At 40.2% G+C, this 13903-nt stretch overlaps 1 protein-coding gene across 1 annotated transcript in view; it reads left to right on the top strand.

Moving 5' to 3' along the window:
• LOC104272420 (macrophage mannose receptor 1-like) overlaps window positions 1-13903 on the top strand; it is a 34874-nt gene that overhangs the window by 19770 nt on the left and 1201 nt on the right. Inside the window, exons 19-27 of the mRNA XM_009867403.1 lie at window positions 81-238; window positions 2501-2612; window positions 3254-3435; window positions 4069-4171; window positions 5641-5855; window positions 7780-7945; window positions 9193-9339; window positions 10311-10427; window positions 11717-11884. Of these exons, the coding sequence (XP_009865705.1) occupies window positions 81-238; window positions 2501-2612; window positions 3254-3435; window positions 4069-4171; window positions 5641-5855; window positions 7780-7945; window positions 9193-9339; window positions 10311-10427; window positions 11717-11884 (1368 nt within the window). The remainder of the gene's footprint in view (window positions 1-80; window positions 239-2500; window positions 2613-3253; window positions 3436-4068; window positions 4172-5640; window positions 5856-7779; window positions 7946-9192; window positions 9340-10310; window positions 10428-11716; window positions 11885-13903) is intronic.

The raw sequence follows: 13903 nt of genomic DNA, 5'->3' as shown, positions 1-13903 counted from the left end.
GAATATTGCCAGGGGCTGACTGCTGTAATGGTGGTACAAGACTTTCAGACAGTGATTCTCTTTATTCCATTTATCTACAGGTTTTTGGAAAGATATAAACTGTGCTCAGAAAAATGCCTTCATTTGTGAAAGACACAATTCCACTTACTCAGGATTTGCTCCTACTGTTCTTCCTACTCCTACTGTACTTCCACCTCTGAGAGGATGTCCTGAAACCTGGCTTTTGTTTAACAGTAAGGTGCAGTAACAAATCACAGTCATACTTAGCAGATTTGCTATAGGTAGAGAAAACAATTATCCTTTTTGTCTCACTACATATATTCTCTCACTTCATACACCAGGTTATTAAGTGGTATTCTAAACAGTAGGGTACTCAAATTCCATATTGGAGAGTCCCTATCTAAATCTCAAAAAAAGATACATTTTAATGTTTTAGGTTATAACGTTTGTAAATGCACGTGTGCCTTTGGCCATACTTAATTTTTCAGTTTCTAGAACTCTCTATTTAGACATACTTACACCATGGAAATCCAGTTCCCTTATCACAGAATCACAGAATCGTAGAATGGCCTAGGCTGGAAGTGACCTTAGAGATCATCTAGTCCAACCTCCCTGTCATGGGCAGGGATGCCTCTCAACTAGATCAGGATACTCAAGGCTCCACCCAACTTGGCCTTGAACACCTCCAGGGAGGGGGCAGCCACAGCATCTCTGGGCAATTTATTCCAGAGTCTTGCCACCCTAATACTGAAGAATTTCTTCCTAAGACCCAATCCAAATCTATTCTCCTTCAACTTAAACCCATTTCCCCTTGTCCTGTTGGTGGACACTCTTGTAAAAAGTCCCTCCCCAGCCTTCCTGTAGGTTCCCTTCAGGTATGGCAAGGCAGCTGTTAGGTCCCCCTGAAGTCTTCTCTTTTCAAGACTGAACAATCCCAGCTCCCGCAGCCTGTCCTCGTAGCAGAGGTGCTCCAGCCCCTGGATCATCCTTGTGGCCCTCCTCTGAACACGCTCCAGCAGATCCACGTCCCTCTTATGGTGGGGGCACCAGAACTGGATGCAGTATTTGAGGTGGGGTCTCACAAGAGCAGAGTATAGGGGGAGAATCACCTCTCTTGATCTGCTGACCACGCTAGCTCCTAGGATGCGGTTGGCCTTCTGGGCTGCATGAGTGCACTGCTGGCTCATGTTGAGCTTCTCATCTATCAACACCCCTAAATCCTTCTCTTCAGAACTACTCTCAACTGACTCTGTGCCCAGTTTGTATTTGTGTCTGGGATTAGCCCGGCCCAGGTGCAGGACCTTGCACTTTGACTTGTTGAAGCTCACGCAGTTTGCACTGGCCCATTTCTCAAGCCCATCAAGGTCCCTCTGGGTGGCATCTCTTCCCTCAAGTGAGTCCACGGCACCACACAGCTTGGTGTCATCGGCAAACTTACTGAGGGTGCACTCAGTGCTGTAATCCATGTCGCTGACAAAGATGTTGAACAGCACTGGACCCAGAACAGACCCCTGAGGAACACCGCTTGTCACTGGTCTCCAGGTAGACATTGCACCATTGACCACAACTCTTTGAGTGCGACCATCCAGCCAGTTCTTTATCCACCGAGTGGTCCATCTGTCAAATCCGTGTCTCTCCATTTTAGAGACAAAGATGTCATGTGGGACAGTGTCAAATGCCTTGCACTAAGATGAAATTGAAAAGTCACGCTTTTCGTATGTAATTGGCTACCACAAGAACTTACCTTAAATTGAGTAACACAAGCAACAATAAATGTCAAATCAATAATATAGAAAACAAGCAATCACTTTCTTTTTCTAAGTTAAGCAGAATTCTATCTGGTCATATGAACTTAAGAAAAAACAAATAACAAATGAAATCAACAAATCAATCCCACAATGAAATCAATACCACGATGAAATCAATACCAGAAGTTTTTATGCATTAAAAGGGCATAAAAAGGGAGTAGCAGCATATGCCAGTTAAAAAACTTGTCTTCTGTCCCTTAGAGTACACACAACCACAAAAACAAGCATGTTTTTTTTCTTCCTGATGCTGTTCCGCTCATGCCGAGTGCTCATACAAGCTCAGACTTCAGCTCTAAATCTGTGGTATACAGTTGAGTGAGCTTGACCTGAAAAATACCTGCCCCAAATTTTGTTCCCAATGAAAGAAATAGTTTCAGTCTCTCGACAATTTTACTCTTCAGTAATTAGATCCAAAATTTCTACCTGTGCGCCTTGGATATCTACTTAATTCCTCAAAAGTTTTTGGAGGTTACCCACTCTTGCCCAGCACTAACCTTGGGCATCCTACAGGTTTGTCAGTGTGGAACAAGCATCACTGTGATTAGCTGTGTCTCCTTCTTGCTAGCTGTAAGTATTTACATTTCAGCAGATTCCCTATCTTTAGATGCAGGGACTATAACTAAATAAATCCAACCTAATTTTAATACTGTTTGACACCTGAATTTTCATCTAATCCTTACCTCTCCCCACAGTGTTATAAAATATTTGGATCCAGAGAAGAGAGACTGACTTGGCATTCAGCAAGAAGTGCATGTATAGAATTAGGGGGAAATTTGGCTTCTATACACAACGAGGAAGTGCAAGGTATGACATCTGAACCTTTTGGTGCTGTGTATGAAACCAGCACATTTCACCATATAACAACAAGGCCAAACCAGCCTCCAGATCTAAATAACATAACCTATGCAGGAAGATCTGAAGCTGCTTGATTCAGAGAGAAGACCGGTGCAAGATATTATGACACTTTCCATTTCTTGGCAAGAGTGTCCTGTGGATGGGACAGCATAATCTGTTCCTCATGGCTTTGGAAGATGGAATAAATAGTAATAGTTCATAGTAATGAAGTGCCCACAGATATTGAAGCCAGAAAGTGAACAAACATCCATCAGAAATTACATATATGCAGTTGATGCTACCTTGGGGAAGACAGATTAATCCTTTTGAAGTCCCCTCTATCTCTAATTTCTATAATATTTCCAAGAAATCTCTATCATTTTTATGTCAAAAACTTTTGGGTTTTTTTAATTATATCAAACTTCTTCAGTTAAACTATCATTTGTAATTTTTCCTTTTTACTGTCAACCGATAGTCTAACAATACTGAAGTAGATAGTTGTAATATTTTTAAAAGCTGATTTGTTGTTCTATTTGGAATTTGGTTTACACTGAATTTGAAGAAAGGCAACTCCTCAGCTACTCTCTTTCTCTGATCTTTTTTCTTAATAGCTTTCTTCACCTTCCACCTAAAGGATGTCTCCAATGAAACTTGGATTGGACTGAATGATATTAACAATGAGGATACGTATGTTTGGACAGATGGAAGCTCTTTTGACTATTCAAAGTGGGCAAGACGTTTCCCATTTAGAGATGAATTCATGCAAGTTGACTGGAAGTATATTACAATTGAGGTAAACAGAAAAAAATCAAAAAGTGCATAACTTAGATAACCACTCCAGGTTAGCGGAACCAATCTGACTTCTCTCTCTGTATTACAATGGATTAACTCAAAAGGCAACTGAATAATATTTCAAAGATCAAGTTTTTAAAGCTGTACCCACAATTTAATAGGCCCATTTAGAGTTTATACTCATTGTCATTCCTTCACAAAAGTCTAGAACTGCAAAAAGGACTATTGTATTATAATTACCACTAGAATTATTAGATTTTAATTGAAAAATACTGTATTACTAGTTGGGATTTTGATTTTGTTTTATTGTTTCTCCTTATATAGCATGAATTCTAATGAAAGTTCAACAAATTCCATACAGATTGCCATAAACTATGTAGTAAAAAAATGGCTTTCCTGCACTCCAAGAAGTGTTAATTAACTGGCAAAAGCCTGTGCAGTAAGCTGCCAAGGGAAGCATATTTTCTTAAGGTATATAATACAATAAGTTTATTTTCAGGAAACAATAAATTAAAATATGAGCCAGAAAATTAGGAAAGAAAGCTACTAACGTTTTCTCCTCAAACCTATTTTTATCATTTTGCCAGATATCTTGCCCTTCATCACCTCTAATTTTTTTTTCATTTTCCCCTAGACCGACTGTATTGCAATGACGACAAGATCTGTAGATGAAGCAGGATACTGGGAGAACACTGACTGCCTGCATAACAAAAGCTACATTTGCCAGATGGACAGCAGTAAGTTTTACTTTTCACCTTCTTTGTTGGCAGACGTTTACTGAACAACCCGACCATATCAGTCCTCAGTTGTAACTGCCCAGCTGTGCCTGTAGCAGCTGGGGTGAGGGAAGCAGGGCTACTTTCCCTGCTCAGGGATTCCAGACACAAAACCCACTCTGGGATAAGAATTATAAAAATGTTTCAGATTTACGGCCTCGCCTCTGCCAGCATATCCACCAACATTCACAGGGGCTGACTTCATCTACGCTGCAGACATCTACATTTAAACCAATTCATTGCACATGGTGAGTAGACACTTTGAAGGCAGGACTCATCTGCTTCCTCCTGAGGTAAACACCCAGAAGAGGTTAGAAGAGCTGTCTTCAAACTGTGTTTTTCCTCTTTTGACAGAAAATTTTAGCTACCTGTGCTTTACCCAACTAGCACAGATACACTTATCTGAATCAGGTTATTTTGCAAATGCAAATCATAAAGACAAATCCATTAGTGACCATAGGTATCTCAGCCAGCTAGACAACACACTAAAAGCTGCTTCACCATCCTCACGCTCACACAGAACCCCCCTCACTAAAAACCCCTTACTCAAGCCCCACAGAGGGGTTAATTAAGGTCAGTTAAACGGGTTAGTTTGCTCATCAGTCTCTAGCAATGCTTTTATACCACATGGGCAGCAACAATCAGAAGGGCAAAAGTTCTAGTTTTCTTGGTGCGTCCTCAGGGTGGGAGGCACACCCGGAGCACAGTTACACTGCAGATTCTGCAGGAATAGAAACAGGGAACTGCTGAGTAGTGAGCAAAAATACAGGAAGAAGCCACAGCTGGGCCAGATGTTTCACAGCTCCATCTCATGCAAGTGCAGAAAGCTGCATGAAGGTGTCACTAGCAAAAACAATTAATTGCCAGGATGTTCTCGACCCTGACTGAACACCAAGGGAGATTTTTGTCCTTTTCTCTGTCCCCAACACTACTTCTAGGTCTTCTACTCCCACACATACCATTTAAGGTACAACTACAGTTTCCTTTCTGACTTCATCATATATGCAAAAAAAATAGCAGCAGAGTCACAAACTTTGCTTAGAATGAAATTCATCCCTATTTTGAGACTGAAATGGTGTAGAGTTCCTGCACGGGCTTTGTACTTTGGCGGAATGTCATGTGAATTGTGGGAGAGGGACCTAGAGAGCTCTGTGGGAGAATCAGTATGTGATCAGTATTCACATCATTTCATCTGGTGCAAGGTATGCACAGCTCATTTTCCCTAATTCTATGTACAATGTAGTTAAAAATAATTCCAAGTTGCCGTTAAAATATGTCTCCTGTTTTTTAAATAAGAAATGCTTTCACTTGATGCTTATGCTGCCATGCTATATTCATCCGTTACTCAAAAGCAATACTGCTATTGAGGCAGCTAGTAATTTTTCACTGTTTTCTCCCCTTCCTCTCAAATTTGTACCTCTTTCCTACAGAGCCTGAACTGTTTCATTTCACAACTACTCCAGATTCTGATTTCATCAATTATGATAACAGCAGCTATTTAATTATTCCTTATAAAATGAATTGGGAAGAAGCAAGAAAAGCCTGCAAGGAGAAATCTTCAGAACTTGCCAGCATTTTTGATTATCTGCTGCTGCAGGCAGTGCAATACAGAGAGCCTTTATGGATTGGACTCAACAGCAATGTGGTAAGATTAATAAGTTGATAGGTGGTGTAGTTAAATGCCATAATTGGTTTACTATCAGCAGAGAGAATTATAGCATGAACAGATTGAGAAGTTTGACTGGTGGACAGCACTCACTTAATTCAACTTCATCCATCTTAAATCATTAAACTCCATCTTAGTGAATGGAGAAGGACCTGAATCTCTGACAGTGCTGGCCTCTACTTATTAACTCTATGGGCACCTTAGACACTTAGGTCAAACTACCAGGTTGACATTTGGATGGCTATTTTAGGAAAGGTGAATTCTGCTCAAGAGAACCAACAGGGTCATTAAGGCTAGTATCTCGTGATCATTAGCATCTGTAGCTTTTTCATTATTTTTTGGTTCAGAGTGGTTCATAGGACACACCATGTGCCTCTGAACACCCTTCTTGTTATGCCTGTTTAGACCCAAGGACTAAAAACAGTAAAAGCTATACTGGACCAGAAGAGAACACAGAGATCCAGGTCCACCACTGTTTTAAGGGAAGTCAAGCAAGCACCAGTCTTACTAGCTCCGTGACTGAGTGTCAAAATGAACTTCAGCTTCTCTAGTGAATATGCAGTGGTTCATTGCACTTAAATATTATGTTTCTATTGCATTTTTCTCTGAGCTGACTAAACTACCCTGATAATAAAAAAGCGCTCTTTCATGAGTAATAATCCTCTTAACTAGTGATTGTTTTTACTAATTGTGATTCTACACAGATATATAACATAGAAAAATAGGTCTGAAATTCAGTATCTCTAGGGGGAACTGATTGTATGCTACAGCAGTACACTGATAAAGCCTCTTAGAAGGCTATGTTGTCTTAGACAATGAACTTGTTGCTGAACAATACGTATTTCCATGATGCTAATAGTGCCTCTGCCTACCAGACAAAATGCTTGGCCTTAGAATTTGTAAGTGGTTGGTAGCCACCAATGCTGACATGAATCCTGCCACTTGTGCAAGTCCACAGGGCATCTCTATCCTATACAAATTAATATTGTTTATGTCCAGTTGTTATCAAAGCTGGTTGCTTTTAAAATTATAGAAATGGTTTAGAAAGCAGTAAAATTCCATTATGATCAAGTTTGGATCACCAGACATGTTCTCCTGATCCTTTGCATGAGCTGGCCCTGCTGTTGCAGAGTGAAGCTTTGTGGCTCCTTCCAGACCTCAGGCAGACCTCTTGCCCTGATGGTATGGAGCTCAGAAGGGGCTTGCAAAGCTGGCTTCTTGACACACTAGTGAGGTCACATTTTAACCCTTAGTTCTTAATGTCAGCAATATACTGTCTGGAACTGTCTCCTTTTCTTTGTGATTCCTCTGGAATTCCTTCTGATTCTTCCTGAGGAAAAAAGAAAAAAGAGGGAGGAAGGCAGGGAAAACAAAACAAACACTCAAAACTTCCTGCTCCTCCATATTTCTATTTTACTTCTAACAAACTAATAATTTTCTCAGATTTTTCATGGTGTAGCTGCATTTTAGTCCTGAATGTTTCTCCTCAAAACTGTACTTCAGATTACAGTCCTTGTTTAACAGCCTCCCTCTGAAACCCACTTCCATCTGAGACTTCCAAAATTTTCATATTCCTGTGGTCATCTTGTTCTTCATGGTGACCTGACCCCTGTGGGACAGTGATTCCAGCTCACAGCATTGCCCAACAAGGGAATGATCACCAGGAGCACCAAGGAAGCACCATCGAACCTTCAAAACCCCTTTGTGACCTTTTACAGCATGGGAGACATACTGCTGAGTTCTGATTCAATTAGTATTTTAATTATTCGTAAAAGTACTAGCACAGAGATATAAACTGAGCTTTATATATCACTGTTAAAATGTGCATTTGTATAAATCTACTTACATGAAACAGCAGATCAGAGTCTAGAAAAATTATGTTAAACGTCTGCTTCAATTTTAGAGTTATGGCTATTACAGATGGAGTGATAAAAGGAAAATAAACTTCTCTAACTGGTACTATGAAGAGCCAAAACAGAAAATAGCCTGTGTCTATCTAGATCTCCATGGGAGCTGGAAAACAGCACCTTGTAATGAAGAACATTTTCCCGTCTGCAAAAAATCTGAGGGTAAGCTAAGACGATGACTCTTTGGTTTATATCAGGAACCTTGCTGGGTCTGCTTCAACTGAAATACAATTTTACAAAGTATGTATTAAAGAATAATAAGATGGAGTGTGTAATGTCAGTATCTTTTTTTTTTTTTTTTTTTCCATGAACAACGTTTTATTCTCATGGAACTGTCATTCACCAGCCAGGATACTGCCATTGCACTGCAGTGGGGCGATACCTGCAGTAGGAGTCAGCCTACAGCACAAGCAGAACACAGAAACTCTGGGAATGCTAAACATTGCACTTTGAGTGTAGAATGTGAAACTCTTTGCTGGCAGGGTTTTTATGGGAAGGATTGTAATCAATAAAGCCCACCAAGTATAAAATAAATTTTGTTCCTTCAATATAACCAGCATTTGTACAGTGATTACAGCTCCACTATTACTAGATGTTGAAAACTGTAGAAAGCAGGAAGGGTTGTATCTCGTTACTCCTGCAGCACTTTGGTGGCTTCTGCTAATGTATTATGGTGTTGGGAAAAAAAGACTCAGTTTTTGGCCCAAACAGAAGTTCATACTTCATAGTGATTTTGCGGGTGTCACTGAGGAACACTGCAAATTAAAAGCAATGGGCAAGCCTTATGATGGACAGAGTTGTTTTTGCTTTCTTATTTGTATTAGAGCAATTGCTGTTTGCTCTAGTGAAATGAAGTTAATGGAAATTCTGAGTTTCTTTTGATTTGTTTTTTGTGTAGCTTTTGTATAATTTCTTTTCCATGCTCTGAACTTCAACTCTATTCATTTGCAACTTTTGTTTTAAAAACAGATTTACTAACTGAAAATGGCACTGTTTCTTTCCACAATGTCATCACTTGCAAGAAAATGAGGGGCTGCTACACAAATATTCAATGAGCTTCAGATTATTCCATGCATTGTCACAGTTAAAGCTGCTCAGAAATGTTACAAACACAAATTAATTGGTTATAACAAAATACACTAAAAGCAAAAGCTCCTGAACACCCTAAAATCCTTGAGGCAGTCCATGTTCGATTTAGTTGGTAACACAGAAGAAGACAGTCTCACATCGAATTGTTCAGCTGTGATTGAGCAGTTCTGCTCCTTGTTGTCACTGATAATTCTGGCACTGTGTGCTGAAGAATATTTTAAGTACTTTTAAGAAACGTTTTTTTAAAGAACTTGATTTCACTTCTGAAGAATTGTAATCTTCTTTGAATGAAAGCATCAATAATATCTCATTTCTTTTAGATGTACTTCCTTCTGATCCCCCACAGGATACTGGAAAATGTCCTGAATCTGATCACATATTTTGGATCCCTTTCCGAAGCCATTGCTATAACTTCAATGCCAACGAAATGAGCTGGGCTCAGGCAGTGACTCAGTGCATTCATTCAGGTAATTATTTTTTTAACCAGAGACATTAAAAAAAACCCTTGACGTAAAAAAAAAAAGTTACTTGCTACCAAATCTACACATATTTCAAAAAAGGAAACTAGAGTCTCTATTAATCACTATTGGTGCTGTTTGTTCTCAGTTATATTGAAATGAAGATGATAAATTGTCCTTGATTTTGTCCAGCTATGCTTTTTTCTTGTTATATTTCCTCACTCAAAATTTCTCCTTTGAGTAAGATTTTAAATGGGTTAACTTCTTTCTAGCTTTACCCCTTCTTTTCCATATATCTTCCCACCAAGAGCCTGCATGGGGCTATGGGTTCAGCCTGAAGGTCCTTTCTCCAGCAGCCAGGCTCCCTGGCAGCGGCAGAGCCAGGGCAGGGCAAACGCTTCCCTCCCCTCAGCTTGGAAGCAGCTGGTCCTGGCCAAGACCATGAGCTGCAACTTGGCCCTCTTCCATCTACACTGCAGAATCATCAGCTACCTCATCCATGCTCCAGGGGGCTGTGGAAGAGAAAGGGAAGCACTGCACTGCCCAAAAGAAATGGATCCTTTTGTTTCATACCTCTTTAGATCCTCTCCCTCCACCACCATCATACTTCAGTTTGAACTGCAAATTTTTGTGCTGCGCAGTATTACATGCAACCTAATATTCTGTCAAACCATGAAGAAAAAAAAAATAATAATCCATTCTATGATTCTATGATAATGCCTATGAAAAATATTATCCATTCACTTGAAAACGATATGCACTTTGTCTGGTGTTTAAAAATCATAATCTTCGCTATACTTTCACGTCTTTCATTTCTGGTGACATCTCTTTCAGTCTCCACTGAACACTACTCTCTGGTCTTTAAATTCTTGCTTACTCTCCACCAGCAGGAAAGGTTTAATTAACCTCATCCTATACCAAAGGCTGTAACTACCACTGACTTCTATGCCTTCAATCATCTTCTGTTGGTTTTCTTATAGGTGGTATACTGACTTCTGTTGAAGATCCCGCTGAATCAAACTTTTTAACAGAACATGCAGACTTATACACAAGCAAGACAAGTGGCTTTTGGATAGGAATGTACAGAAACGTAAATGGTAACCATTTTAAGTTCTATAAATACTCATAAACAGACCATTAAATGGGCAGAAATATGAATAAGATACATTGTTGTTTTTAAGGAACTAACTGATTTATAGAAGAAGCTAGTTAAAACCCAAAAGACAGATTGATAGCACATAATCTAAAAATTCTCAGAAGCTGATGGTTCTATCCAATAGGTGTGAAAGGCTGTACTAAAGAAATCTGCTTGGCTTCTGTGACGAGTGTTGGATATTGCAGGGGTCCACCAAAGGGATGCCACCCTGTGGGACTGCCTCAGTTCAGATATCTTGTCTGTATCTTCTGCAGCAGTGAAGTGTGGAGAGCTGACAGGAATACCTCTTGAAAGGCACAGCACAGAAGATACTGTCGTTTCAGAAAGTGTGATATAACATGTAATTCCAGCTGTCCACACCTGAGGCAATCATGGGGCCTCATTTATAAGTTTGAATGATACAGGAATCCCTGTAATTGATAAAAATTCTGCACAGCTGCTTACGGTGGCAGTGTCACCACAGACCTTCACAGAGGACCACATCTAATGACATGTATCCATCCCTCGGACCTCAGCCCTCCCTGAGGACATGTCTCCTGTTTCCGGTCTGGGAGAAAGCCTTTCCCACCCTGTTTGCTCCCTGTCCCAGTGGGGAATATGTCCCGGCTGGCTTTCATCTTCTCACAGCTGGGGAGCATCCACATGTGCAGTAGGAGCCCACAGCATCAAGCTTCTCTGTATCGAGAATATTAGGCTCCTGGCTACCAGAAAAAGTGTGTTGGAAAACGTGCACCTGGAAGAAAACAACACTAGTGTCAATCTACAATTAGTCAGATTAATTTACGATTCATTTTAACTCATTGATACATCTAAATTTTTGTTTCAGAGTTGTGCAAGAAAGAAATGGTTAAATCTTAACTAAGTATATATTTAAAGCATTACAGTAAAAGCTGCTTGATTTTCAATTGCTGCTGCTGAAATAATAATTTAGAAATTTTTTTAAAAAATCCTAGCTTTATTTTTCTTCATTTTGAAACTTTAGTACCCTGTACAAAAATATGGGGATATGAAACTTAAAACTAGACTATGATTGGCAAATCTGCAAATTATGATTTAAGAAGAGAATCAAAAGAAATAAAGTGCATTAGAAAACAAGCATAGATAGAAATTTTGAAGAAATTAGTATTGCTTTATTAGGCTGAGTGAAGTAATAATATTAATATTCACTAATAATAGTGAAGATCTTTGATGTGGGACTGCTGGAGTTGCTACTAACATTTGCCACATTAGGGCAGCTGCTTTGGCAAGACAACAGTGCCTTAGACTTTGTCAACTGGGGAGAAGGACAGCCCACGGAGGACCAGCTTGATTACTGTGGGGAGTTATCTGCATCCTCCGGCTACTGGAGCATCCTTCCTTGTTCTTCCCAAAAGGGTTTTATTTGTAAGAAGCCAAAGAGTAAGTGACTTCTTTAATATTTGCTTTCGATGTTTATGGTTTTATTTCAATGGTAACAGTACAATATGGTCATACAAAAGACTGACACAAACTCCTGCATGTACAGTCTTCATTATCACCTGTTTCAGCATTCAGACAAAAATCATATGACTATACAAAGTTTGGGTTGGTTTTATTTTTTTTCGTATGCCCTGCTCATGTTTTATTCCTTCATAACTCCAGATTTTCTTGCACTCTGTGATGAATATTCAATGAATAACTAAAGATGATAATATTTTCTGAATTTTTTTTAAACCTCTTTGTTGTTTTGCTCCCCTCAATAACACACACAGATTTTCCTGCTAACATTCATGTTCTTTTTTATGGAACAGGAGTTGCATCAATAATTTTCTTCCTCTTTACTGTACTGTGATACATAGTGTTCCAGTAAGGGATGGATGAAGCAATTCCATTTAAATAATACATGAATGGCAACATGATCCAAAGCACGTATAGTGACCTTTGAAAACAGTTAGAAGTGTTTTGGTTAGCGTGTGGGTTTGTTTTTTTTTTAATATTGTGTTTCTGTGTAATCGAGCACCATCTGCTTTGGTCAGGAAGTAGAAATATCAGAGTATTTTGAGCCAAGCAGCCATGTGGTATTCTGGAGTTTAACTGTTAGTTCTGAAAAAAAAGTATGATTTCCTGCCCTGTTTCACAACCCTGACGTTGAGGAAGTTCCTGAGGTTCTGTCCTTTCCCCGCCCAGGGCAAAGCTGCAGCTGGTGGGGAGAGCAGCTATACACATTCTTAGCCATGTCAGAGCATTTTCTGAGAATTAAAATTCTTCTTCTAGAGCCACTCTTAGTTTTCTTTGGGTAGTCAGAGCAATAGACACCACAGAAAGTTAATTCTTTGTTACCAGATATATTAGAAAGCAGAAACTCAAAGTCAACACATACTTTATTTGATGGGTTTGACTGTGAGTGGCCCCTAAGTGCAACACTAAACACAGAGAATATACCCTAGCACCAGATTCTCCAGCAGAATTGGGCTTCATCACATGCAAATATCGCACTGCAGTGAGCTCTGCAGCCTTCTAGGGGACAATTTAACAGCTGCATTTCCTTTGTGCTCACAAACATACCAGAGCTCCATGTGTTGCTGTGCTTCTGCTGCAGCAGCCAGGCTCCCGGTGCTTCTCTCAGGAGTTAAGGCTGGGCTGGCCACTAAACAAGTGACAGAAGCTCTGTTAATCCTTCTTGTTCCCCACAGGGGAAGGATTTAAGGCAGAGGGACTTACGGATTGGAAAACTAAAACAACTTTAATGAAACAATAGTGGTACGAATAAGAAAATAATCAAAATAAAGAAATACAAATACATACAAACCCAGTATCAACCCAAATTTCCTGATGGCAATCACCACTGGTGCTGCAGAGCAGCCAGGCGCCAAGGAAGTCCCAGGCTGGACTTCGGGACAGAGGGGAACTGGATACAGGAGCTGGATTAAGGAACTCATGGGTCAGGACTGAGGGCAGAACAGATGGAGTCCTCCTCAGACACTGGGCATTGAAGAAGAAGGCTTAAACCTTGTGACCCTTCAGCTGTATGCTGAATATGACATATATGGAAAGGAATACTTTTGTTGGTCACCTGTCCTGTCTGTTCCTCCCCAGAGATACGACCTTTTACTTCCTTGCAACCCTTTTAATTCCTGGCACCCCCGATGTCTTACACGAGATCCAGCAGTGGCCTTGGTCACTACAGGAACAAGTATAAGCAAGAGCCTTTCTGCATCCCAGCCCTTGGCAGTAACTACAAACATCAGGCGGTATCACTTCTAGAAGCAGACACCGCCTGCAAAAACACACTATTAACTGCAGAAAGTGCAGCCTCTTAGAAGGGACAGAGCTGAAAAGTAAATTCAGTAAACAAAATTGGTTCTGGTTTAGGTCAAACGAGGGCAGATTCCTGTGTCGGGACGGGAACTCCTTCGCAGCTCGGCGGGGCCTGCTGGCCCCGGGGGAGCTGCGCTCTGG

This window comes from Apaloderma vittatum, unplaced genomic scaffold (assembly GCF_000703405.1).
Source record: "Apaloderma vittatum isolate BGI_N311 unplaced genomic scaffold, ASM70340v1 scaffold5664, whole genome shotgun sequence".
NCBI classification, from domain to species: domain Eukaryota; kingdom Metazoa; phylum Chordata; class Aves; order Trogoniformes; family Trogonidae; genus Apaloderma; species Apaloderma vittatum.
The sequence above is the reverse complement of the archived record's forward strand: the minus strand, read 5'-3'. Positions and strand labels throughout refer to the sequence as shown.